This window comes from Panthera leo, chromosome B4 (assembly GCF_018350215.1).
Source record: "Panthera leo isolate Ple1 chromosome B4, P.leo_Ple1_pat1.1, whole genome shotgun sequence".
In the NCBI taxonomy this organism is placed as follows: Eukaryota; Metazoa; Chordata; class Mammalia; order Carnivora; family Felidae; genus Panthera; species Panthera leo.
This window is the reverse complement of record NC_056685.1, coordinates 55243252-55270307: the sequence shown is the minus strand read 5'-3', so window position 1 is coordinate 55270307 and position 27056 is coordinate 55243252. Positions and strand designations below refer to the sequence as shown.

The 27056-nt window shown below is 37.1% G+C and overlaps 1 protein-coding gene across 5 annotated transcripts in view; it reads left to right on the top strand.

The window, feature by feature from the left end:
* Positions 1 to 27056, top strand: part of ABCC9 (ATP binding cassette subfamily C member 9) — a 129913-nt gene that overhangs the window by 40493 nt on the left and 62364 nt on the right. For 4 of the 5 annotated variants that reach the window (XM_042946008.1, XM_042946010.1, XM_042946007.1 and 1 more), the window contains 4 exons: positions 8026 to 8134; positions 12830 to 12937; positions 18750 to 18822; positions 19715 to 19820. In XM_042946008.1, coding sequence (XP_042801942.1) covers positions 8026 to 8134; positions 12830 to 12937; positions 18750 to 18822; positions 19715 to 19820 — 396 coding nt within the window. The remainder of the gene's footprint in view (positions 1 to 8025; positions 8135 to 12829; positions 12938 to 18749; positions 18823 to 19714; positions 19821 to 27056) is intronic. The other variant, XM_042946009.1, reaches the window with a different exon arrangement.

Genomic DNA, 27056 nt, shown 5'->3' with positions numbered 1-27056 from the left:
GTGCATATGTATGTATATATCTCTTTATATCTATCTATCTATCATCTATCTATCTATCTATCTATCTATCTATCTATCTATCTTCTTTAACCATTCATCTATGGATGGATACTTCCATCATTTGTCTATTGTAAATAATGCGTCAGTAAACATAGGGGTGCATATATCCTTTTGAATTAATGTTTTTGTATTCTTTGGGAAAATACCCAGTAGTGGGATTAATGGATTTGTAGGGTAGTTCTATTTTTAAATTTTTGAGGAACCTCCATAGTGGCTACATGAGTTTGCATCCTCACCAGTAGTGAAGAGGATTCCTTTTTCTCCACATCTTCACCAACGCTTGTTGTTTATTGTGTTTTTGATTTCAGGCATTCTGACACTTTGAGATAATAATATCATTGTGATTTTGATTTGCATTTCCCTGATGATGAATGGTGTTGAGCATCTTTTCATGTGTCTATTGGCCATCTGTAGGTCTTCTTTGGTGAACTGTCTATTCATGTCTTCTGCCCATTTTTTTCTGCCCATTTTTTTCATTAGATTATTTGGAGGTTTTTTTTGGAGGGGGGTGTTCAATTGTATAAACAGTAAGAATATTTTTAAGGTCCTTAATGAATATTGCTATGTTGTTTTCCATTTACAGAGTGATAGGTCAAAAGGTGTACACATTTTTAAGATTTTTTAATGAAAATGGCCATAATATTTCTCAGTGAAGCTGTGTCAGTTTATAGTTGCACTAGCAGTGATGGACAATGTTCCCATCAATCCATAGTTACTATTTTAATTTTAATTTAATCTGGAAAAAAATTTAAGTAAGGCTCATGGCTTCTGCAAATGGAAAGACTCTGCAAAACCACTCCACATTTTTCTCATTTTAAATGTGCTCTCTAGTGTTTTTAACCAGTGTATAGTTTGTCTCAGATTTACAGTTCCCCACAATGCACAACAATGAAAATAAATGTGATAAGATAATGACCATTTCCCACCATTTTTCTTGTATTGTATAAATAAGTATGCTACCAAACTATATCATATAATGCTGTTTGTGCCACAGTCTACTACATCTCATGCTGCATTACAAGCAAGAAAGTCTTAAAGTAGTATTTTGCATATTGTATAAGATCTTATAAATCTCAGCATGTTTCATAAACAGTCATATCATGTCTGGCTTTTGAAAGAACGTCAAGATATTGCAATACTGAGAAAAATTGGAAAATGGAGGCCTTAAATATATGACGCCTGGTGTTGTCATTGATATAAATGTTGAACATTTCTTGTAAGGTCTTTTAAATGAGATAATTTTCCCAATGGTTATGTATTACTAAGAAAACTGGTATCTGATACTTAAAATATCAGAATCTTCAGTTTTAGGCAATAGTTGATATTGGTTTAACAATGGCTTAATACCAAACAACATTCAAATGCATATGCATTATCTTATTATAAACTCAAGTTCTGATTGGTTACAGTAGTATAATCCTCTTCTGTAAGATGTGTCATTAGTAACCAATTCTGGAACTGTTAGAGTTTAAAGATCACTCCCTCTGGCCTCATCTGCCTCATTTTCTTTTCTTTCTGTTCTGACTCTGAAACAGTTGTACCGAACACTGACTGATTTTTGTAGCACCACTTCCAAATTAGGCAGTGCTCTGGAAGGGAAGCTACTTCAAACAATAAAATTGATAAATGGCCAAAGTCTGCTATTTTGGTCCTTATTTTCATTTTCTCCATTTAATCGCTGTCCCTCTCATGGTTTCATTTTTAATTGGAATTTGACTTTGTACCACAAGTGGGGATAGAAAACAGTTAGTTGGTAACTTATAACAGATAACTTCTATGAAGTCAGGAGGTTACCAAGCATCAAAAAGACTTTAAGAGTGTATTTGAAAAAAAAAAAACAAAACAAAACAAAAAAAAACCATCAAAAAACCTAGGAGTTCCTTCCCACTCGTAGTATACAATTCTGCAGTAGTAAATCCCGGTAAAGTTGAGAGTGGATAATATTCGCTATATATTTCTGCATAGCACTCTTTCTTCGTTATGTCTCAGGGAAAGGCATTTGCCAGTTTGATAAAGACCAGTCTGTTTTCAAGGCTCAGCTCCAGATTTCCCAAGCCATAGGCCGAATAAAATCAGCTTATAAACACTTGCTTCTCTAAAATGAGTCTCAGTGGTTGATTTGTGGGTCCTACAGAGATGACCGACCAACAGGGGAGGCCAGGCCTTTTCCCCCCTGTGTGCTGGTTCTGGGAACCCCAATGAGCTTTTTCCCAGTTTTGACTGGGTTTGGCATTTTCTTCTGTGCCTGGGAGCCCGTGACCTGTCTTTGATGCCAGTTGGCCCACAACGAGCTGAGCAGCCTGTTTATAATTGGAGACTTTGGTGAGCTGATTTTGAAACCTCCTGTTCAGGACCGTGGAAGTCATAAGTTCTCTGCTGCATTCTTAAATACATTCTGAAATTCAGCGGGTTAGAATGGAGCACAGCATACTCCCAAACTCGTGTTATACATGCCTGTAAGAGACTTATATACTTCTCTATTGTAGGAAAATTCCATGCCACGTAAAATTCATTCCTACATGAAAATTCTACACTTTCTTTTTAAAATGTTTAGTTTGGGGGGGGTGCCTGGATGGCTCAGTCGATTGAGCTTAGGGCTTCAGCACAGGTAGAGATCTCGTGGTTTGTGAGTTTGAGCCCCACACAGGGCTCGCTACTGTCAGCCCAAAGCCCATTTCAGATCCTCTGTTCCCTTCCCCCCCATCATGCCTCCCCTGCTCGTGTGCGCTCTCTCTCTCTGAAAAATAGATAAACATTAAAAAATAAAAATAAAAATGTTTAGTTTGGAGTGTCTGGGTGGCTCAGCCAGGTAAGCATCTGACTTTGGCTCAGGTCATGATCTCACGGTTCGTGAGTTCGAGCCCTTCATCAGGCTCTCAGTTCTCAGTGCAGAGCCTGCTTCAGATCCTTTGTCTCCCTCTTTCTTTCTCTATCAAAAATAAATAAACATTTAAAAAATAATAATAAAATAAAACAAAGTATTAAAACACTTGAGTAACAGTGATTTTCCAAGATGCTTGCCTCACTTTTCCACTTTGCTTTATTTGTAAGGACATAATTTGTGTGTTTTTTGCTTTTCTGGAGGAGAACATAAGTTGATATGTTGTATCCTTTATAAATAATTTCAGTTTAGGTTTCTGGTATTTGATGTATCATGCAATATCTATGTCTAAAAATATTATTGGCTAAGAGAAAAATGTGTAAAACCAATCCCTTGCTGTGTTGGAAAATAACTCTGTATCTTTTCTCATGTACCTCAGAAAGGAATGTAAGCTTGGCTAGTCCACTACAGTTACATTTGATCAAATAAATTGTTACTGATATTGATCATAGAGCATGCATACATGCATATCATCATGCATATCATGGAGCATGCATACCTTGTCCCTGTTTACAAAAGTTTCATAGTTCCTACAGGAAAAGCGCACAATTGCCAGTATAAAATAATTTATTCCCAGTGAACTTAATAGCACCTGTCCAAGGTGCTCAAGCTTTATACACCCAAAATGAAGCTTGAAAAGTGAAAAAGTGACATGTGTAACTAAAACCTTAAATACTTGCATGAATTATCCAAACACATGAAAAATTAGTAAAACACTGAACTATAAAAATGGTGGAGGAAAGCTAGGAAATTGGTTGGTATCAAATACACCTGCTGTCAAATCCTAGTACTGCCATAGAATACACATTGTTCAACTTCAAGCACGTTATTTAGTGTCTTCGTAGCTCAACATCCTCACTTATCAAATGAGCACAATAGCTTATACTTATGGTAATTGAGATAATTAAATGAGATAGTATATGAAGAGTGCCCAGCACATTGCCTAAATATTTTAGGTACTCTACCCATTTCTATTTTACTAATTTACGCACATTTTATTAATCCCCACTTTGTGCTTCAGAGAGATATCTTCTGTGGGTCCACATGCATTCGTTAATACTTCAGGTACATTGCTAGGTATTAGGAATTGCAAAGATGAAAGGTAGAATGAAATCTGCAGGGAACCCACAGTCCAATTGGAGAGACCAAGAAGGGAAACTAAGTACAATATGGTGTGTTATGCTATTACAGAGCTCTACACAGAATGCCATGGGCCCATATGTAAGGCTCACTAAAGCTCATTGAGAGAGAAGGCAGACAGTCTGGTCAGTGAAGATTTAAAAGAGTTAGTGGTTCCTTAGTAAGATCTTAAAGAATAGGTAGGACTCGATCAGTTGAAGAAAAAGGGAAAACATGTTCAATCTGAGAGAACACATATTCACGGTGAAGGGGTGAGTAAGTAGGTGAGAAATCTTGGTACATTCAGAGGACTAAATTTAGTTGAGTGTAATTGATGAAACTTTCTAATATGCAAAGTGGCAGGGGATGAAGCTGGAGAGTGAGATCCTGATCAGCCTGTAAATGATCTAAGGACACTGAGGGCAAAGGGGTGCCATTTGTTATTTTAAGGAGAGAAATGGATTTTTAATATATAACTCTGGCAGCATGGTGGGAATTACTTGACCCTTGGTCAGGATTCCTGCATTTTCCATAATTGCTTTGCCTCAGTGATTTCTGAAAGGACCTCATATGAATAAGAAATGCTTTTTGTATTGCCCATTTATTCATTTACCAGACATTTCTTGAGAAATTACTATGTTGTATTTTTGGCATTGGGCTAGATTCTGAAGATGAAAATCTTTGCTCTTAAGGAGTTCACGGTGTGATGGGAGAGATAGACGATAACAAAAAATTATAAAACAGCACTGCCAGGGACCCTCAGCCTAGAATGATGGGGCCAGGGGCGGGGAAAGGAAGGAGAGGTTCAGAGAAGTGTTCATCTTGGGATCCTCTGATATTCATTGTAATTGGAGTTCCGAAGTGAGGTGTTACAGAGAGGAAAGAAGGTTCTCTCCATGCCTCAGTTACACTCAGAGACCACTGCTTTCTGATGTTTAGCAAGAATGGGGCTCATTAATTCCATGAAAGCTTCAGTAAGATTTGTGTGTCTACTAGAAAAGTGAAATGGAGAATTGAATCAACTGACTTGACTTAAATGTCTGAATCATTGGTTTATTCCTTCTTTGATTTATTTAGCATTCATTGAGCAATATATGCCAGGAACAGCTAGACATAGTTACAAAGGCAAATGAGCCTGGTCTCTGGACTTCCTTAGTGTGCAAAGACACAATGTCTGATTGTTTAAAAGGTATTCTTAAAAAAAAGGCTTATTTATTTATTTATTTATTTTGAGAGAGAGCACAAGCACGTGTGTGTGTGTGTGTGTGTGTGTGTGTGCACGCGTGTATGTGTGTGTGTATGTAGAGGAGGGGCAGAGAGAGAGAGAGAGGAAGAGAGAGAATCTCAAGCAGGCTCCAGGCTGTCAGCTCGGAGCTTGACTCAAGGCTGGATCTCACAAACCTATGAGATCATGACCTGAGCCCAAACCAAGAGTCAGATGGTCAACCAACTGAGCCACCCAGGTGCCCCTAAAAGGTATTTTTTGAATGGCAAAGCTGAGCTCCCTAAAATCCACTCTTCAAAATATAAGAACAGAATGACAACTAAACTCTATCAAGGTAAAGAAGATATTTTACTACTACTTCTAAGGTAGATCTTAGAAGTTCCTATCACAAGAAAAAAAATCCTAACTATGTATGGTGACGATGTTAACTAGACATTGTGATGATCAGATGGCTATATATATAAGTATCGAATCATTATGTTGTATACCTGAAACTAATATAAACGTTTTATGTCAATGATACCTCAATTTAAAAAGTACAGAAGAAAAGGCTGACATTTAAGATTTATAAGCTACCATTTCATAAGGCATTTCTAAGGCATCTTTCTATAAGTTCTATGTGGTCAGTATTTGCTGACAAAGACTTAAAGAAAGTACACAAACTAAAGCTCTTCTTTTCTCGTTCTTCCTTTGTTTCTTCCTTTTTCTTTTTTTCTTTCTGAGGCGTCTGAAATTATTTTTTTTAATAGCAGTAAAGTATACATAACATAAAATTTACCAGTTAAACCATTTTATGTGTATAGTTCTATCGTATTAAGTATGTTCACATTGCCGTGCATCCATCACCACAGTCCATTCCAGAATTTCTTCAGCTCCTTACATTTGAATCTCTACTCATCAAAAAATAACTCCCTGTTTGCCTCTCCTCCCAAGCCCTGGAAACCACAACTGAGTTTCAGTCTTTATGAATTTGACTATTCTAGGTCCCTTATATAGGTGGAATCATACAGTATTTGTGAGGGCTTTTTTGTGCCTGGCTTATTTTACTTAGCATAATGTCTTCAAGGTTCATCCCTGTTATCATAACTCTAATACATTGAGTCAGGAATTCCAGAACCCTGGTGCAGGTGCTATTGAAAACAGTATGATGGTGCCTCAAAATATTAAATATAGAATCACCATACAATGCATCAATTCCACCTTTGGGTATATGCCCCCCAAAATTCAAAGCAGCAAGAACTTGAATACATATTTGCACACCCATGTTCACAACAGCGTTATTCACAGTAGCCATAAATTGGAAACAACCCAAATATCCATCAATGGATGAATAAATAAATAAAATGTGGTATATACAGACAATGGAGTATTATTCAGCCAAAATTCTTCTTCAACAATTATCCTTCTTAGTTCTCTGTAAATGCATTTTGGAAGGTAATAGTTAGACCAGCACAATGGATTTTATTTACCTTTATGTTTCCAATGAAAAGAAGCAGTTGTTTTTGGCATTCAATGCCACCGGGCTTAAAGATGATAGGCAACAGACTGAGATAAATTTACTTTTCTTCATTTTATTAGTCTGACACACACACACACACACACACACACACACACACACACACACATACCCCACAAGCTTTGCAGACCTATTTGGAGGCACTTGACTACAAGCTTAAATGAAAAAAATATTAATTTTTGTTTCAAATCTTTATTTCTTAGTTTCCTACCAAAGGCAATATTTCCCCTGTGGCTGATGCTGCATGTGCCAAGCCAGTGTATCTACTTTTAGCAACCTAGCATGCTAAAAGGAACATTTCTTTTCCTCTGCAGCTTCACAGAATTTTCTTTAGCATATTATTTTATTTATAGGTGGATGCTTCCAAATCATGTTATTGTTTTATTTGGTTCTTTCTTTTTGCTCCTGATTCTGTAACAGTGGTTTTAAAAAATGCCTCCTAGGCAGGCCAAGGATCCTCGTGCCGTACCCAAGAAGACCATCATAAAGAATGTTTGCAAACCACTCTTCTAGAGCCATAATGTGCTTATGAAGCACTTTAGAACTTTGTGAAAATGAGTATTTTGATTCAGTAGGTTTTGGGGGGGCCAGAGAATCTCTGGTAAGCTCTAGGTGATGCTGATGCTTCTGGTCCTCTGCCAATACTGAGCAACAACTGTCTAGAGGCCCCTCTTATTGCCAGGTTCAAAAAATATGTGTAATGAAGCAAGATGGCAGAATGGTCATGGACCTCAGATCTGTGTGTTATATGCTAAATGCTTTTAAGCAGGCTACTTAACTTCTCTATAACTTATTTCCCCTCATTTGTATAATTAGAATAATGGGTCCTTACCTCATTGGCATTATTATTTTTAACCTCTCTGTTTCAAGTTCCTCCTCAACTCTCCTGGCTTTGACAAGAAACAGAATTGCAAAAAAAAAGGTGCAAAAAAGTTAACTGAATTCAAAGGGGTGACAAATTGTTTCTAATTTCTCTGATACTTTTCTAGTTTTAGCACTGAAAGTCCCCAGTCCTGGGAGCCCATCATTCTTGGGCATTTTAGTTAGGATGTTTGTTCCTCTGAGCTAAATTCCCAGTTGGTGTTGAGAAATGACTCTCAGAGGTGGCTTGCTCAACATGATAATTGGTAAAGGAGATGCTTGTTTATTTTGGTAGAACTTCATCATTGGCACTTTTATTTTTAACCCCTTTTTTTTGTTTGTGTGTTTGTTTGGTTTTTGCAGTGTTCAAAAGCTGAATGAGTTTCTCTTGAGTGATGAGATTGGTGAGGATAGCTGGCGAACTGGTGAAGGTTCTCTCCCTTTTGAGTCCTGTAAGAAACACACTGCAGTGGTAGGTGCTTTTTCTTCTTACTGAAGCTGTGAATACGTAACAGTCCCAATATTGGATGATTTTCAGTGAGTGCAGTTAGAAGAAATTGTAAGCTTTACTTTTAACCTTTATGATGAAAAATTGCCACCTGCTTCTACAACAAACTTCAAAAGTCTAAAATTTATAAACATATGTATAAGGCTTGATATTAGAAATCATCTAAGAATTATCCCAAGAGGGAAAGAACATGTTCAATGAAAAAAAAAATTAAAAGGTTGTCTACCCCAGGGCACCTTAACCTCAGGGTTGAGCATCTGGCTCTTGATTTCAGCTCAGGTCATGATCTCACAGTTCGTGGGATCGAGCCCACATTGGGCTCTGCACTAACAGTGTGGAGCCTGCTTGGGATTCTCTCTCCCTCTTTCTCTTTCCCCTCCCCTGCTTGCAGGTGCACATGCTCTCTCTCTCTTTCTCTCTCTCTCTCTCAAAAATAAATAAACATTAAAAAAAGGCTGTCTACCTGAAACTTTATATAAAAACAATACAAAATGAGCTTAACAACTCCCATATCATATTCTTCCAATACCTTTGAGCTACACTTTTTAGTTTACGAAGTGCTTTTTGATGTATTATATCTTTGACTCACTTAATATAACATTATATTACCTATTTTTATTTTTCAACTGAATATATTGAGTGTGTGTATTGTGTGGCTTGAATATGGCCATATTAGTAAGCAGCAGAGCAAGGATTAAAACCTGAGTCTTGTAACCCTTAAACCAGTTTATTTATCCACTACACAAATATTTACTCAATATCTACACAGCCTGGAAACATGGTCAATATTATTTTGTTCTGTATTTGTTACATGTAATGTGACATGTACCATGTATTTGCCTGTGTTTATAGATTTCAGGAATATAGATATGAACAAGGGATGTAGCTATGAACAAGGCAGACAACCTCATCCTTGTCATAGTTTGCTTTCTGAAGGCAAGAGTCAGATGATACATTTAAAAAATGAGATAATTTCACTTTGAAGAAAATTAAATAACGGATGAGAGAGTGACTGGTATACTGGAAGTAGAGTGGTCATTTCCCAGAAAGCCCCCTCTGAAGAGCTGGCATTTGGGCTGAGACCTTCTCAACAAAGATCTGGGGGAAAAAAGCATTTCAGGAAGAGAACTAGTAGTTGCAAAGACCCTAAGGTGAGAATGAATTCGGTGTGCTCAAGGAACAGAGGGACACTATTGTTGAAGCCTGGTGAAGAATGCAGAGACAAGACAACGTAAGAACAAGGATTGAGGGTCTGGACTGTACTGACATGCAATAGGAAACCATTGGAGGGTTTAAAGTAGGCACTAATATAATTTTGGTTATATTTTTAAAAGATCACTTTGGCTACTAGGCTACTAGGTTGACAGTAATCAGTGGTAACAAGAGTAGAACAGCTAGACCAGTGATCAGTGAGGAGATTGTTATAATCACATAGGCAACAAGAAATGATGGTTAGAGTTAGTTTTTGTGGCACTTGCCACAAATTGGAGTCTCACAGTGGACATTGTGAGAAAGTGATCAAATTCAGTGTACCTTTTTTTGGGTTGAGCTGATAAAGACTTGCTGATCGACTGGATAAGGAGGCTGAGAAGTGAGCAGGTCGAAATTGAGGTAGAATCGAAAGGCATATTTGCACATGGTAATTTTGAGATACTGATTGACATCTAAAAAGACAAGTCAGCTTTGGAGATGTAAACTTTAGAATCATTAGCCATTAATTAATATTTAAATCAATGAGACTTGATCAAACCACTTTCTTGAAAGTTATGTCGGAATAATTCTGAAGAAATTCTTTGTAATTATATGTATATATTTCATAACAATAAAATATAGAAAGATGTTATATTCTAGAGAGAGTCATGTTATAATTAATATTAGTTATTCATGTTACTATGAGACAAAATATGAATATATTTACTACTTGTATAAGCAAACAAAATTGCACATGCCATCTCTTGACTGGAATTAACTGAGGCTTGGAAAGTCCTCTTACCAGGAAGTCAAGCTATATTAAATTTTTCTTTAAATCATGTTTAAAACTACTAAAAATAGTTGAGATGAGCACTCAACTATATTTAGACTTGCTGTTTTCTTCTGCTTTTCTGGAGTTATTCTTTACTCCATTAAGTTATTTTATTGAGCGAGTGTGATTTTGTCTGAGAAGGAACTACCACCCATGCCTGTATACACTGGAGTAACAGTGCTTCAAAATGCTTGTTTGCTATTGTGTGGCCATGGACACAAAAACAAGAACACATTATAGAGTGGAGGAAAAAGTGTAGGAAAAAGGTTTCCTTTGAGGCAGCAGGAAAGTCAAGTATTTGATTAGAACCGGCGTTGTCATCCTTTGAGATGGTAGGAGATAACCACAGAACTTATTAGATCATCTCTCAGAGATGTGAGGATGAGCAGAGTCGATGACCCCAGGAATGGGGATGTGGTAGGTCATGTTTGTGGAGTTAGGGAAATCTGAAGAACCTTTTTGCATGAGATGAGGGATAGAAGAAAAATTGAACTGAGTAAAGGTTGCTGGAAGGAAAAAAGAATCCCCTTCAAGTGCATTCAATATCTTCAGGGTTATTGAAACCAGACTGGACTTCTGATGTCTTTCAGGGTCATTCATCACTGCTGATGGGCCAAACCACAAACGACAAACTTTTTTAAATGGAGTGAAAAAAGCTGTGTGTTTGAAAATAACACTAATGGAAACTTCTTCTTGAGAGCTTAAGATGCTATGTATTCTGTAAAAGCTTAGAGTTAAGTGGTTTTGGCTGTAGAATCTCCATGGAGAATTAGTGACATTCTAGAGCCAAAGTCTCTTCAAATTACATCTGTGGAACTCCGACTCAAATCTCTGTCAACACATCTCCTCCTCCCACCCTCTCCTTGGTTTTGTGAAGAACATGACGTCATTCCTTTTGGACCTCTGGGGCAATACTACTATAGAATTAAAGACTCTAGAAGACAGTGGATTTATGGAAAGGCATAGACCTGTCTCGTGAGGAAGATACACTTAGCTTAAAGGATAGTGACTTTATGTATCTCATGTGACATACTTCCAGGGTCATCTGTGAGATTGTGAAAAGAAAAACAAAACTAAAATAAAATTTCAGGAATAATCCCTATTTTTTTAAGTTAAATGCATTCAGTATTTTCTGTGGGACAGAATCACTGCTCGCTCTGCTCAGTACCTTTTTAATCTGTGTATTTATTTGCATGTAGCCTAGCAATGTACTACTTGATAATTTGATGTTCTGTTGATATAACAATTGATGGAAATTGGAAGAGCAGTATCTTGTTTGGATTAAATTACTGATTATTTAAGGACATTTTTAATTCCCATAGTAGAATTCAGTGGATTTTTCAAAAAACTAAACCTGCAATTCCAGGCCAAAAAAAAAAAAAAAAAAAGTTTCACAGTTCTAGAATACTTTGCTCTTATAGGTAATTTAACAGTTTAAAAAATTTTTTAACATTTATTTATTTTTGAGAAAAAGAGACAGAGTATGAGGGGGAGAGGGACTGAGAGAGAGGGAGACACAGAATTGGAAGTACGCTCCAGGATCTGAGCTGTCAGCACAGAGCCCAATGCAGGGCTCAAACTCACGAACCATGAGATCATGACCTGAGCTGAAGTCGGACACTCAAGTGACTGAGCCACCCAGGCACCCCAGTAATTTTAACAGTTTTAAAGTGTATTATTATTTAGCCTTCATAAAATCTATAAGGTAGTTAAGTAAGACGGATAATTTTTTTTGAAATACTTGTTCACTAGATCAAACTTTGAGCTTATAAATTTTTCTAAATTAGAAGTTTACAGAACTGAATTTTCTACCTTCTCTTTAGCCATGTGTCTCAATATAGACAGAATTGAAGTCAAGTTAAGAGAATAACAAACTTCTATGACCTAATTCAAGTTCATTTTAAGTATGTGAAGACTGTCCAACCTCGGCTGGCATCCTCTGTATAATGAAATGCTTTAGTCCTTTGACAAAGAACAATGCTATAACATTTGGGAAAGACTGGATCATTTTGTTATGCTTACATCAGCATTATATAATGTTTATATACTTATGAAACAATATCCATGCATGTTTGGACCAAAAAAAATCCTAGATTGTTATGCTTTTTCTCACTCTGTAGTGGATCCCTGGGTGATCTGAGTTACATGAGTGTAGGAGATTCAAAATCCTCTTGATTCAGAGGGTGACCAAAAACGTACTGTTGGAGCATGTACAAGCCAAATGGTCTTACACGTAGATTCTAGTTTAACCTGAGTTAGTCTGTTTGGCTTTGACATGCATGCAGTTTTTTTACTGCCCAGGCATATTTACCCGGAGAGCTGGAGAAAGAGTATCCAAAACCTAGTTTGGGGTTCCACACTTTAAATTCCATCTGTTGCAAGTATCACATTTTTGTATTTTTAATTTTTCTTAAAAGGCTTGTGAATTAGGTTTAAAATTATAGCTTAACACTTTTTGTTATTATTTGCTTTTTTATTTGGAGAAGCTATTGAAATAATTAAAATATCATGCTCACTTTCTTTATTTCTTTTTCTTGGAATTCAAGTGGAGAAGTAGCAATATGCCTTAATGTTTAGTAAAACCTCTTTTTTTTGCATAAAACTTCAATTTGTGTTTTTTCCCACTTGGAATGAAGCAGCCGAAAACTATAAACAGGAAGCAGCCTGGGAGATATCACCTGGACAGCTATGAGCAATCAACAAGGCGCCTACGTCCTGTAGAGACAGAGGACATTGCAATAAAGGTTATTTTATTTCCTGGATTCTTGCACTAATAGAAACATTTATGGTACTATTTTATGGTGAAGTTCTGTATAAGTGTCCTAAATTGTGCCCTTAAAGTCTCTTTACAGTGATCACTAATCCTCATAACATTTTCAAAGTGTTCTGATGAGTTCACTTCTCAGTTCTTCGTCACCTCAAAACCACATTTCTTGCTCCAGCAGTATGTTTTAATAACTGGAGGGTGAGCCTTTCTTCTGAATCTGTGTTAGAAGCTAGCATCCAACGTTATTTCCTTTCATACTCTTATGTTCCTCTACCTAATAAATTGATTTATAGAGAACACCAATATTATAAATCCAATTTTTAAGGAAATAGATAGTAATTTCCTTCAACTAGGAGAGGCTTAGACCAGTGTTGCATGCATTCACCCAGTTTCCCAGTAAGTGTCTTTTATCTAATTTCAAACAGCCTTTTGTACTCTCCCAAGCAAGTGTGCTTAGGTAGAACAGGCCACCAGGGAATCAGCGGCTGAGGATTGATAGTGGGGATAAGGTCCAAGGAGGGCTCAGTGCTGTTCAGGAACAGATGCCTGAGCAGTCAAGGGCTTTGGGACATTAGTGCAGCCAGAGTTCTGGAAATTAGCCCTTTTAGAAAACTAGCTGCGTTGACTGCGGGGCTATCCAACTCCCTGTGCTGCCCAGGCCAGTCAGAGAGTGGGGGAGCCTCACTGGGGAGTATAACAGAGCCAAAGGCTACATTTAAATATCTCTCTCTGTATTGCCTGACACAATGCTTGTCCCACAATAGGCACTTAGCAATTGGAGCAAATGTGTTACTGGATGGAATAAGCTAATGCTACCTAGCCCAACCTCTGCCTTCGATTTGATGTGTGCCTTTTGGGCAAATTACTTTGCCTCCCTGAGCTATGGTTTTACCATCTTGAAGTAGAGATGCCATTTTAGTATGGTTGTTTCGAGGTTAAAATATGTCACATGGGAATCTTAAAGAGCTTTAGTGATTCTTAACCCTGGCTATACATTAGAATCTCTTAGAAAGCTGTGTGTGTGTGTGTGTGTGTGTGTGTGTGTGTGTGTGTGTATACATATATATATACATATATATGTATATACATATATATGTATATATATATCTCCCAGGCACTATTTAAAAAAATAGTTCTAGTAGTTCCCTAGACAATTAGAATGTGTGATGGGGTGTGAAGTACTAGGCCATGACAAAGTATGGAATGAGAGACTAGGAAGGGTCCTCTGTGCTTCTACTTCCAGTTATGCCCAGATAGCAACTAATGCATGCATGACTAAAGGAACAGGGTCAGTTTTTTTCTATTAACATTTTCTGTTCAATATAGTAAGAATCTAAAAATACATCTTTTCCATGTGCCTTGCTAAATGTTTTTATTTCGAATGTAAAAAAAAATAGAGGCTATTATTTTTTTCTAAAGTTGACCTTTCACGCACAAAAAAAACCCCAAAAAAAACCCCAAAAACAAACAAACAAAAAAAACAACTCTGCCAAAAAACCACAAAAATACCCAGAAAAACTGCTTAGCAATGGATACTACAGTTTCAGGCCCACCAGCAAGCCTTTCAGTTTTTATTCCTGGTGGAAATTCTCAAGTTGGTAATAACTCATTTGCTTTGAATCATTTTTTATTACATAAAAATAAAGCATGCCTTCAGAAAAGTACATAAAATATATATGTGTGTGTGTGTGTGTGTGTATATACATGTATATATATGTATATATATACACCATTAAGTAAAAAAGAGAACACCTATGGAACCTACACCAGGAAAAGAACATCGCCATTTTCCTCAGAAGGGCCTCCCAACACACACATTTGTTGTTCTCTCTCACATCTCCAAGAAACAGTCACCATGCTGACTTCTATAGTCATCATTTCCTTGATTACTCTTGCTATGCACACTTCCTTAAAAACACACTGTAGTTGTTTTAAGTTTAACTATGTGTGTGTATTTGTGTGTGTTTTGTTTCTTTTGCTCATGATGTATGTATAATTCATCCAGATTGTCCTGTGAAGTCGTACTTCATTCATTCTCATTACTGTGTAGCATTTCAGTGTTTTCCTTTATGGCTTATGCTTTGTTTTTTGTCTCATTCAAGACAAGTTTTCCTTCCAGAGGTCATAGAGATGATTTATAGTAGCTCCTAAAATCTTTGAAGCTACACCTTTCACTTTTAGTTCTTTAATCAACCTAGGATACATTTTTGTGTTTGGTAAAAAGTAGGGATGTGATGTGTAGGGAAATCAGTAACAAGTAATTTGGGTTGTAAATTTAGCAGTAGTAAATTCAGTGGTGGTAATTTTACTACATTTAGTAGTAAGAAAGGTCTGATTTAATTTGTATATGATACCTGGCTGCCCTCATCCCACATATTGGTCACTGTCCCCACCAACAGTCAGTGTAGTCTTATACACACATCAGGGATCTTATATGTCTGGATTGATTGCTGACCTTTATTTATTTTTCTTTCATTTGTTTCTTTGTCCCAAATTCCACTGCTATGATCACTACAACTTTCTAATAAACATTGGCATCTTTTAGGATGTGTTCTTACATGTTACTCTTTCTCTTCTAAAATAGCTTTTCTTATCCCTTTTGTGGGAAAACGTCTTACATGTTTCAGGGCTTACAGCTCTGAATTTGTCCTTTTATTTATACTTTGACTTGGTATTTCCTTACTCCTTGCTTTAATGAGCTTTTTTATACACTACATTTTATTCAGCATTTTTACTTATTTTTACTTATTTTCAGCAGGAGGAAATGAACAATGGTCTGTGTAAGACCCTGCCTTTAAATTCTTAAAAATTGTTTTAATTGAGATAAAATTCACATAACATAAAATTAACTACTTTAAAGTGAACAATTCAGTGGCATTTAGAGCATTCACAATCTTGTGTAACCACCACCTCTCTTCCATTGCAAAACATTTTCATCACCCCAAATGAAAACCCCATACATGTTAAGCAGTTACTCCCCATTTACCCTGCTCTCTTGCCACTATCAATGGCCAATCTGCTTTCTGTCTCTATGAATTTGTCTGTTCTGGGTATTTTATATAGATGGGTCATGTAATAGGTAACTCATATCTATCTCGTTCCTTCCTTTTTTTTCCCTTCCTTTACTTTTAATACATTTTCCCCTTGTGCCTGATCCTCACTCCTATTCTGTACCGTTCCCCTGCCATTATGGTACCAGTTGTAATGTGCTCAATGTTTATGCCTAAATATACTCATATCCTTGTAAAATATGTGATAAGCATCCATGTGCTTTTGGTGTCCTGAAATGTTTTTATGATGGTTTGCTACTTCTCACAGCACTACTGTGTTCTATAGTATGAATCACTGCATTTTCCTTATCCCCTAGTGATGGACACTGGATTTGCCTCCATCTTCCTTCTATCACAAACCATGCTAAGATGATCATTTTTGTACTTAACCTTTTATGAACCTTTGCGAAGATTTATTTATTTTTTTAATTTATTTTTAGAGAGAGAAAGAAAGCATGAACCTGTGAGCAGGGGAAGGGCAAAGAGAGGGAGGGAGAGAGCCAAGCAGGCTTTTGCTGTCAGCGCAGAGCCCAATGCGGGGCTCAGTCCCACAAACTGTGAGATCACGACCTGAGCCCAAATCAAGAGTTGCACGCTTAACCAACTGAGCCACCCAGGCTCCCCTGAACCTTTGCAAAGATTTATATGTTAGCTGATTTTCCAAGGTCAAACAACTAGTTAGGGGAACCAGGATTTTAACCCTGGTGGACACATGAGACTATTTTGTAAAAGGCAGGAGGGAGTGGAAGTGCAGATTGCAGCAGGAGAGATTAATGTTGACCCTCCTCCTCTATCTCTCTTGAAGGAAGCTTGTTCTCTTTTACGTCTGTGTAGCACCAAATCAAGAGGCGACACTGCATTCTTCTAGCTCTTCTCTGCTGCTTTCAGACCATATATTTTCTTCTCCTGCATCCTTGTGAAGCTTTGGCATTGTCTACCTTTATCACATCTATTATCAAAGGACCTCATCAGCACCTCCACACCATTGCTGAAGATTTGGGTGCCCGTTTCCTTGTTCATCTCTCTAGCTTATTTGGTGCCATGCATGGATGTGGTTTAAACTTCCAAGGGCCCAGCTATCTAGTATCCTAGCCCAGAAATTTCTTGCTCTGCTTTCACTCCATTTCCACAACCTTGCCTATGGTCACACCTGGCCACCACCTGAAACTGCTGCTCCTCCAAAATCATAAACTCCTTTATGTCAGTCAGTCACTGACACCACAACCCTACCTCCAACTCTCTCGGGCTTCACCTTTGCTGACACTGCTTTTTTAACCTTATTGAGACCTCCAGCAACTTGAGCCCCTTCCTTTTGTCTCAGTCCTTCAGCGCTTTCTGTAAGCAATCCAACTTTGTGCCTTTGATGCTCCTAGAACAGGCTGCTGAACTCTATGGAGGAAATGACACAATGTACCAGTTGGCAGAGCCACACACATTTATGACCTCCCCATTCCACTGCCCCTCAGTAGTTCCTGGTGATCCTTTACATGCCGCCCATCAGCACTAGAGACTCCTCAGTCTCCAGTAGCTCTGTCTTCTCACCTCCATCTGTGTCTGTCGTGTTGTATTTGCTTCTGTCCATGGTTTATTTACTCAACTGGTTGCAAGCTCCAAGCAAGCGGGGAGGATGCATTATACCTTTTTTGTAGTCTACATAAATACTAACACAGCACCTCACACAGAATGGGTGCTCAGCAAAATTTGTAAAGCAATCAGTAATTCAACCCTTCCATGCCACCCTCCTTCCAGGGCTAATATCTTGCACATCTACGTGATAGACAGTACTAAATGTCACACATCTTATGAGCTAAAGAAAACCTACATGGAAAATTACAATTTACTCTTTTCAAGCAACTTCAATCCAGGGGGTTTGTTGTACCTCTCATTTCCCATTTTTGTAACTATTAAACCTATCAAGTCCAGGAGCTCCTGGGTGGCTCAGTCAGTTAAGTGTCTGACTTCGGCTCAGGTCATGATCTCGAGGTTTTTGAGTTCGAGCCCTGCATCGGACTCCACACTGATGGTGGAGTGCACACACTCTCTCCAAATAAATAAATAAACTTTATATAAAAACTAAAAACAAAAAACTATCAAGTCCACTTCACACTTCTTAATACAAATAGATTGCTTTGGGTGACTATAGGTCTAATGATCTTTGCTGCTTGTTGAGGTTTATCCCACTAAGATATATTACCTCATTTCTGTGCTTTATTCCTCTCTTCCTTTTACTCATTCCTTGAACTTCATTAAATGGCACTAAATCCACACACTTCAAAACCTTATTACAAAACCTTCCTCCTTGGCTAACAGAGACATTTTGTTGGAATAATTTGACATGATTTCCACTCTATACTTTGCATCATTAGGATTCTGGAAATTGCCTAGCAGTGAGAAAATAATCAATGCTGGTGTTACATTGGAAAATATTTGGGGTGATTACTTTTTAGTAAATGATCTAGTAATCCCAGATTTTCAGAGAAAATTGTAATTTTTAGCCTTTTCATAGTATCACTAATTCTTCAAAGACCCTCCTTTCATTTCCATTCTTTTTTTTTTTTCATATATAACTCTCAATAGTTACAATTCTAGCTAACTCTAAATTAGAATTTCACCACTGTGTGTTCTACCTTATATTGAAAGTCTTCCAGTGTCTTAAAGACAAAATGTATTTTAATGGAATTATTCTCTAAAACAAAATACATAATTTTATATTTTAACTTATGTATTCTTCTTTTCTAGGTCACAAATGGCTACTTTTCATGGGGCAGTGGTTTAGCTACATTATCCAATATAGATATTCGAATTCCAACAGGTGAGAGACATTTGTTATTATTTTTTATTTTTAATTATGACAAGTATGGATTTCCAAGGTAATTGATCTTAACAAAAAAAAGATTGTTTAAACATTATTAACGTTATTTATAGTTGTTTATTTGCATCATGTAGCTCATAAGCCACTGTATCATCATGGAAGTGATTGGAAATAAGACTTGCCTTTCACTACAAAATGTGTAGACATTTGGACAAGTTATTTACTGTCCAAATAAGCTGATAACAGCTTGTTGCTGATTTGTCCATTTAAATAATGGGGTAGTTGATTTTTCATGTTGTTTGAAAAAGGATTTAAATAAAGACTATATAAGAAAATTATTTTCTATCCCTGAGACAACTAAAGTGTTCAAGTTATTTTAGGCTCAAATACCCAATAATTTTTGGTTAAGATGCCTAGATACCCGAATAGAAAAAATGTTTTGATCTGGCCTGATGGTCAATAGATTGAGATTTTTCTATTTTACATGCGTATCAAAGTAAGAAATTGGAGAAGTCGGCTTAATACCAGCCCAATCCCTTTCATCTCAATTAATCAAGTTGAGTCAAAACTGCCTTCTTCACCTGAATGAATTGAATAAAAAAGTTAAAACTAATTGAGATTATTTAGGCAATTATTTCGTTGCTCTATTCACTAATGTCAGCTATTCTCATAGTTGGAAACAGTAAATCAAGACCTATATCTTTTAATTTTTGTCTCCTTTGTCAAAAAAACCCTCATGTATCTGAAAGAGGAGCTATTTAGAATAACTTATTGCTGGAGACCAAGTGTGGGCTATTGATTTTGAAGCCTCAGCCTTTTCTAAATGTATTTTGGTTTTATTTTACTAGAATTCCATGTCCTCTTGCTGTTATCCTTTATCTAATTTCTCTAGGTCAGTTGACCATGATTGTGGGCCAGGTGGGCTGTGGGAAGTCTTCTCTTCTCCTTGCTATCCTTGGTGAGATGCAGACACTGGAAGGCAAAGTTCACTGGAGCAAGTATGTGTATTTTTAATTGGTTTCTATTGCTCTATCATCCATCCGATGATCTTACAAAGGGAAGAAATGAGAGCAATAGATTCCTACATTAGGAATATGAGGATCCCCTCAGAAATAAGTGCAGCTTTCTAAAAAATTAAATTAGTAGAAACCTTAAATGTCATAAATTAAAAATTAGAAAACAGTTTCTTACAGAGGGTTATCATGGTATAAACTAGTATGATTGGGATTTTGTAAAGATAGATTTTCAAAGTTAAAAGGAATAACATTCAAAGAAATAATTTAAAAACATCCTATATTAAAAGAAGTTATGGAAAACTTACATTATTCATAAAGCTTAAATGCAAAAGAGCTGTAATGGTTCACTGTTCAGTGAAGAACTACCAAATAATCTTTTAAAAAATCTTCATAAGGGGCTGAGAAATCAGCCGTTTCTTTTCACACCCAACTTAAAGTAGGCGCTGGAAATATCTAGTAAGAGGTACATGGATAGGTCAAAGTGGTGTGTTATGCCACTGTAAAGACATGAAAAAGGTATCTAGCATGGTGCTTCTCCTGAATATTCGAATGGTGGTCTTTGAAAAACATTGTGGTAATGAAGTGACTCAGAACCATAATATCATATAATTGTGCAATAAAGTGTTAAACCAATTTACTCAGTTCGGCTTACCTAGTAGATTCCCCATAAGCAGTTTATGAAGAAATTGGCTATAGCTTATCTAAGAAATTGGATTATAGACCAGTGTTTCTCAACAAAGTATGATTTTTCTCCCAGGGGAGATATCTTTGGTTGTCACACTGGGGGAACAGGTTTTCCTGATGTGGTTGGTATAGGCCAGGGATGCTGCTAAACATCCTACAATGCACAGGACCCCCTCCCCACTGCCCCGGCAACAAAGAATCATCTGACCCCAAATGTCAGTTGTGTCAAGGTTGGGAAACCTTGCTCTAGATCTATAGACGTTTGTTAATATTTTGCCCCTACCACTGTGAACTCTATTGTTGCTTACTCTGCTGTTCACATACACAGGTATGTCTCAAGAATGAGTAAAGACTATTTAAGAGCATTTTTAGAATAGAGTCTATGTTAAACTCCAGGCAAGAGATGGAAATGCTTGGATGTGAAATTTGAACGGGAAACATCCTATTTTAAGTATCATGAGTGAAAGGAGGAGGTTGGGAAATGTTGAGTGTACATTTTATTCCTACTGGGCCAATCTAAAATACAGTAGACATGAAACTGCTTAGTGAATATCCAGAAGAGAGCTTGGTAAATAATTGCCACCTGCAGTTTACTTCATGACAAGTTCTTGTTGATCACTAAGATCAGGCACCAGGCAATTTGCCCTGCCACTATCTCCTTCCATCTTGGATGACTAGAGGTTTTGAGAAACAGATTTTACTGGATTAAATTCTATTTTGTGACATGTACAGCCATCATCAAGTTACTTGGGTTTTATTTTCACCTTTGTCATTAAAACAGAGAGAAAGAATGGGAATCAGTGACAGCTTGAGAAGCTCAAGAAGCTTGAGATTTATTTTCAGACCTCTAGGATGTTCTTCTAATATAGTCTTCCCTTGTGTTATTTAGGATTCCACTTAGGCCAGATCAACTTCCAATATTATCATTAATAATCTTCATCATTTTGCTAACTGATAAATAAATGATATGAGAATTAGGGAAGTATTTTACATAATCTAGTATTTTTTATTTTGCATTCCTACCTCATTTCACAATGGTAGGGAATTATTTTATTTAAAGTTACATAGTGTAATAAAGCTTGAAAAATAAAGATAAAGATATCAAGAAAAATTAATATTTAAATAATAATCTGAGAAGTAAATAGGTAGAAATGCATGCTCTGGAGTCCTGTGTATTGATAAAATATGGACCACAGATTCCACTCTGAGCTTCATTGAAGCTAAGCAAAGAGGAAACTAGAGATAAAAACATACACTTACTCAACAGAGGTTAAGAAGTCTCTCTCATGAAAAGAAAGAAAGAAAGAAAGAAAGAAAGAAAGAAAGAAAGAAAGAAAGAAAGAAAGAAAAGAAAGAAAGAAATCTCATGGATCCCAACAATAAAGCTAATAAAAAATTATGTCTTAGAGGTGGAGCCAAAGGGATGAAGGTGTGTAAAAGGATTTTAGATAATTCTAAGTATTTATAAAATCCTCATAACTTAAAAATCATCTTTTTATGAACATTGCCTTCATTCACTATACTCCCATCTCTTAATGGCAGAAGGACTAAGATTTTCTTCAAAAAATGTTTGTGTTGGCTTAGGCACACATGGCTTAAAAAACTAAGCCTCTAAAAGATTGGATAAGCTAACACAAATTCTATTTTCCTTTAATTACAAGAATTACTTTTTTTTCTCCTATGGAATCCTTAATATCTGATAAAACATATTTTCCTATTGGTAATATTCAGAAGATACTGATCTTCTTTTAAAGAGTTATTTATAATTACTCTTGATTCCATAAAAGGCTGTTGTGCCTCATCCAATAAAGAAAGGCAGAGAAATGTTATTAGAGCAAAGTTAATTTAGAAGTTACCAATATTGATTGGTTGATGAAGTACAAAACCTAAGAAGTGCTTTACTTCAACACACTGAATTGTTTGATGTTTTTTGGAAGCTCAAAAAAAAAACCCCAATAAACTAAATGTTAGCATAAGGTGTCAAGTGCCTTGCTGCCATTATTTCACCACTGCATGTATCTCTGGCTGCATGAATTTTATTTTTAAATGTGCCCTCATAGACTGGAATGAGCAAAGTCCAATAAATACTCGGTCCTCTTGTGGTGATAAATATTTACTTTAGGCAGGAAAGAAGGTATTGCTGCTCACCCAAGGCACACCTACATGAGTAGAACCAAGTGTACAAAGACCTCTAAAGACATTTCTTTGGAAATTGCTACCTTTGACCTAGTCAGCCATGTTGTAGCCTCAGAAGAGAAAAGTCAGAGAAAGGAGGAAGGGACTAAAAAATTCTCCAGAATTGTTAGAATGCCAGGGTTTTTATTTCTGCATCTGGGTGTGCTCTATATTTGTTGAAAAGCAAATGCTCTACCTGAATGAATTTGTCTTGATAAACAATACAACAATGAAGTTGTCTTGATAAACAATAATTCCTACTGACATCTTAGGAGCTAGAACTAAAATGCTCTACCTGACAAGTGGTTCCAGTGACAGAGTCTACACTGTGTAATAATTTTGATAATCATGTGAGACACAGCCATCATTTATTTTTGTTTTCCTTTTCTTTTCTTTCCCTCTTGCCCAGGCTGTCAACAGTCCTCCTGTCAGGCCTCATATGTGCTGATGTTCTATCTTCTAACATCTTGGCGTAATCAGCTTTATAATAGTGGTTCAGTTATTCTAAGACAGGTGAATTGAGGAGTTACTCCTTTTCATGTGACTTTACGTGGCATAAAGGAATAATAACACACTGAATCAGCTTTCCTGGATTAGATGCAGTGTAGTGTGTTTGGGCCCACATCTAGCTCCCATTCTTCTAAATATTATTTCTGATGTAAGCTTGCAAAAGTCACTCTTTCCCATTCCACAAGGTATCAGCCATAATACCTGAAAGCTGCTAGCTACTAAGTTTAATTTTTATTCTTGAAGGAAAATACACAAAAGTCCTGCATACAGAATGGAAATCTATTTTCCACAAGGGGATTTTCCATCTGGCCTCTTTGTTTTCTCTTGCTGCTTTCAGTGCTATTCACTACCACAGTGAATGGTGGAGGATGGGTCTGGACATGGACCCAGTGATTTTCATGTAATCGTTAAGATCTGATGTTTAAACTCAGAAATAAGTGTATTTATTTTGTAAGAGAAAAAGAAATCCTTTGAATTAGATTAAACATATTGCTGTTGTGTGAGAAGATTATAGAGGTGGTCTCTAGAAGTTAAGGACTCTATTCATTTTCTTCATTTTGGCCACTCTGAAGAAATCAGGAGACTATAGATGCTGGAGAGGATGTGGAGAAACGGGAACCCTCTTGCACTGTTGGTGGGAATGCAAATTGGTGCAGCCGCTCTGGAAAGCAGTGTGGAGGTTCCTCAGAAAATTAAAAATAGACCTACCCTATGACCCAGCAATAGCACTGCTAGGAATTTATCCAAGGGATACAGGAGTACTGATGCATAGGGGCACCTGTACCCCAATGTTTATAGCGGCACTCTCAACAATAGCCAAATTATGGAAAGAGCCTAAATGTCCATCAACTGATGAATGGATAAAGAAATTGTGGTTTATATACACAATGGAATACTACGTGGCAATGAGAAAAAATGAAATATGGCCTTTTGTAGCAACATGGATGGAACTGGAGAGTGTGATGCTAAGTGAAATAAGCCATACAGAGAAAGACAGATACCATATGGTTTCACTCTTATGTGGATCCTGAGAAACATAACAGAAACCCATGGGGGAGGGGAAGGAAAAAAAAAAAAAAGAGGTTAGAGTGGGAGAGAGCCAAAGCATTAGAGACTGTTAAAAACTGAGAACAAACTGAGGGTTGATGGGGGGTGGGAGGGAGGGCAGGGTGGGTGATGGGTATTGAGGAGGGCACCTTTTGGGATGAGCACTGGGTGTTGTATGGAAACCAATTTGACAGTAAATTTCATATATTAAAAAATAAAAACAAAATGTGTATAGAAGTTAAGGACTCTAATATTACTCATTAAAAATGAAAGAATAGGGCTTCTTTTTATTTGTTCATGGAGGATGACTACCTACAAATGGACCAATATCTACCATATCTTCCTTACTCTGAGACTAGCATATCTCAGTATATACTAGTATATCTTTGACATGCAAATCACTGTGGTAGTTGTTGGGGAGGAAATAATTGAACACACTGTTCTCATGAAGCTTACTGCTTAGCAGGGAAGGCCACAAGGAAGTAAGAAAATAATTTCATAAGTAATTATTTGGTCAAATTTTTATAAGTGCTAGGAAGAAGGACAGAGTTTTATAAGAGCAAATAATAGGTAACTTCACTGAGCTGAGTCTATGGGGTCAACAAGCCTTTTTTAGGGAGATGCATGAATGAATGATACTTGAACTTATATTTTAAGGATAAACCAAAATTAATGAGTCAAAAAGTAAAGAGCTGTAATACAAATGGAGATAGAAGGTGAAGAAGAATATTCTGATTCTCCTTCAGTCTTTCTGTGGTCTACTGTAGGACCCTCTTCCTTTACTTGGCCTTTAATTTATATCTTTGACTTCAGTTTCTCCCTAAGTATTAACAACACACCAGTGTACATTTCTGGCCAACATCTTTCTTCTGAAGATCTAATAGCTCCTTCAAAAAGTCTTTATATATAAACTGCATGTTGAACACATCTAAACTGAGCTCATATCCCTCATTATCTCCAATACCTACTTCTGTATCTTGGCAGGAATGTGTCCCCACCCACTGAAATCTGTTTGTGGATGCCCAAGTCAAAGCTCAAAGATCCAACCTGAATTCTTCTCTCTCTCCATTGCCCACACAGTCCAACCAGTCACTTTTCTTATGTCTGTCCTTAACACTTCTATGCCTATATTAATTGTCCTAGTTCAGGAGAATTGCATATGTGAACTATTCACTGTAATAATTCCCTCACCTTTCTTCATACTGTTATGAGATGTACCTTTCTGATATGAAAATCTAATTACTTACCTCTTGCTTATAATTTTTGCAATTGACTGGCCAAGAAATATTCCAAAGACCTTTGCATACTATATCAGGACCTCTCATGATCTGGTCCCTGTCTAATCCCCCCACCCTTAGCACTGTGTTCCAGTAACCCTGAACTGCAAGTTGTTTCTCAAATGCACACACTCCTGTGTAACTCCTTTCCTTAGATAGTTAGTCTCACTTTTTTTCTAGTGTCAAATCAGATATTATCTCTTTGACAGAGCCTTGTCTCATTCTCCTAGGTAGATTGAAATGTACCATCTCTTCTGATCCCTCTGAACTGTGTTTAAGTAACTAGTGTGTTATTGGTCTCCTTAGTAGACTGATACACCCTATATCCAAAGCATGTTCTTTTTCTCTTTATCTGCTTTACATCTAGTCCAGGCCCTGGCTCTTTTCTACTTTTATTAGTGGAAAAACAGCACTCTCCCATCTCTGTCTCTGTCTCTATCGTGTTTCTGTCTATCTTTCTAATTTCAACCCCCACCCCCAGGTACCACCCTGGCCCCTTCCTTTTGTAGATGAGAAAAATCTTCACAAGTTCTTTCCCCTTCCTCTTATTCTCCTCTTGTCTCAGTCCACTGCACTCTGGTTTCTACCTCTGCCACTCCACTGAGACTATTCTTATTAAGTCCATCAGTGGCATCCTAATTTTTAAATTCATTGTGTACTTTTTGATCATTGTGTTAATTGACCTCCTGGTCCCTTGACATTGTTGCCCATAAGTTTTGCTTCAAAATGCCTCCTTGCTTAATTTTGACTCACAGGTGAGTTTACCTCAAAGCATTTGCCTGCTCCTCTTGGTCCTTTCTTCAGGTTTCTCTTCCTTAGTCATTCATTAAATAGTGATATCTTTCAGGTTCCAACTTTGTCCCCTTTTTTTCTGCCTCTATGTATACTCTCCGGACAAGCAGATAACTTCTGATGAATTTAGTTTTCTCTATTTGGTCCCGTTCTTTCTTCTATTATGAAACAAGCTACAGAGTAATCCATTAATTTCTACACCTGCTTCTTTTCATCTGTTTTCTGTCTTCCTCAAATTAACTAAAACCGTTGAGGTCATTCATTAACTTTTTACCATTTAAAAAAAATCCAAATTACTTGGGGCACCTGGATGGCTCAGTCAGTTGAGCGTCCATCTCTTGGTTTTGGCTCAGATCATGATCTCATGGTTTGTAGGTTCAAGCCCTGTGTCAGGCTCTGCACTGGCAGTACGGAGCCTGCTTGGGATTCCCTGCTCTCCCTCTCTCCCTGCCCCTCCCCTGCTTGCTCTCTATCTCCTTCTCTCTAAAAGTAAATAAATAAACATTTAAAAACTACAAATTTCTTTTTTTAATATAATTTATTGTCAAATTGGTTTCCATACAACACCCAGTGCTCATCCCAACAAGTGCCCTCCTCCAAGCCCATCACCCACTTTTCCCCTCACCCCATCCCGCATCAACCCTCAGTTTGTTCTCAGTCCTTAAGAGTCTCTTATGCTTTGCCTCCCTCCCTCTCTGTAACTGTTTTTGCCCCTTCCCTTCCCCCATGGTCT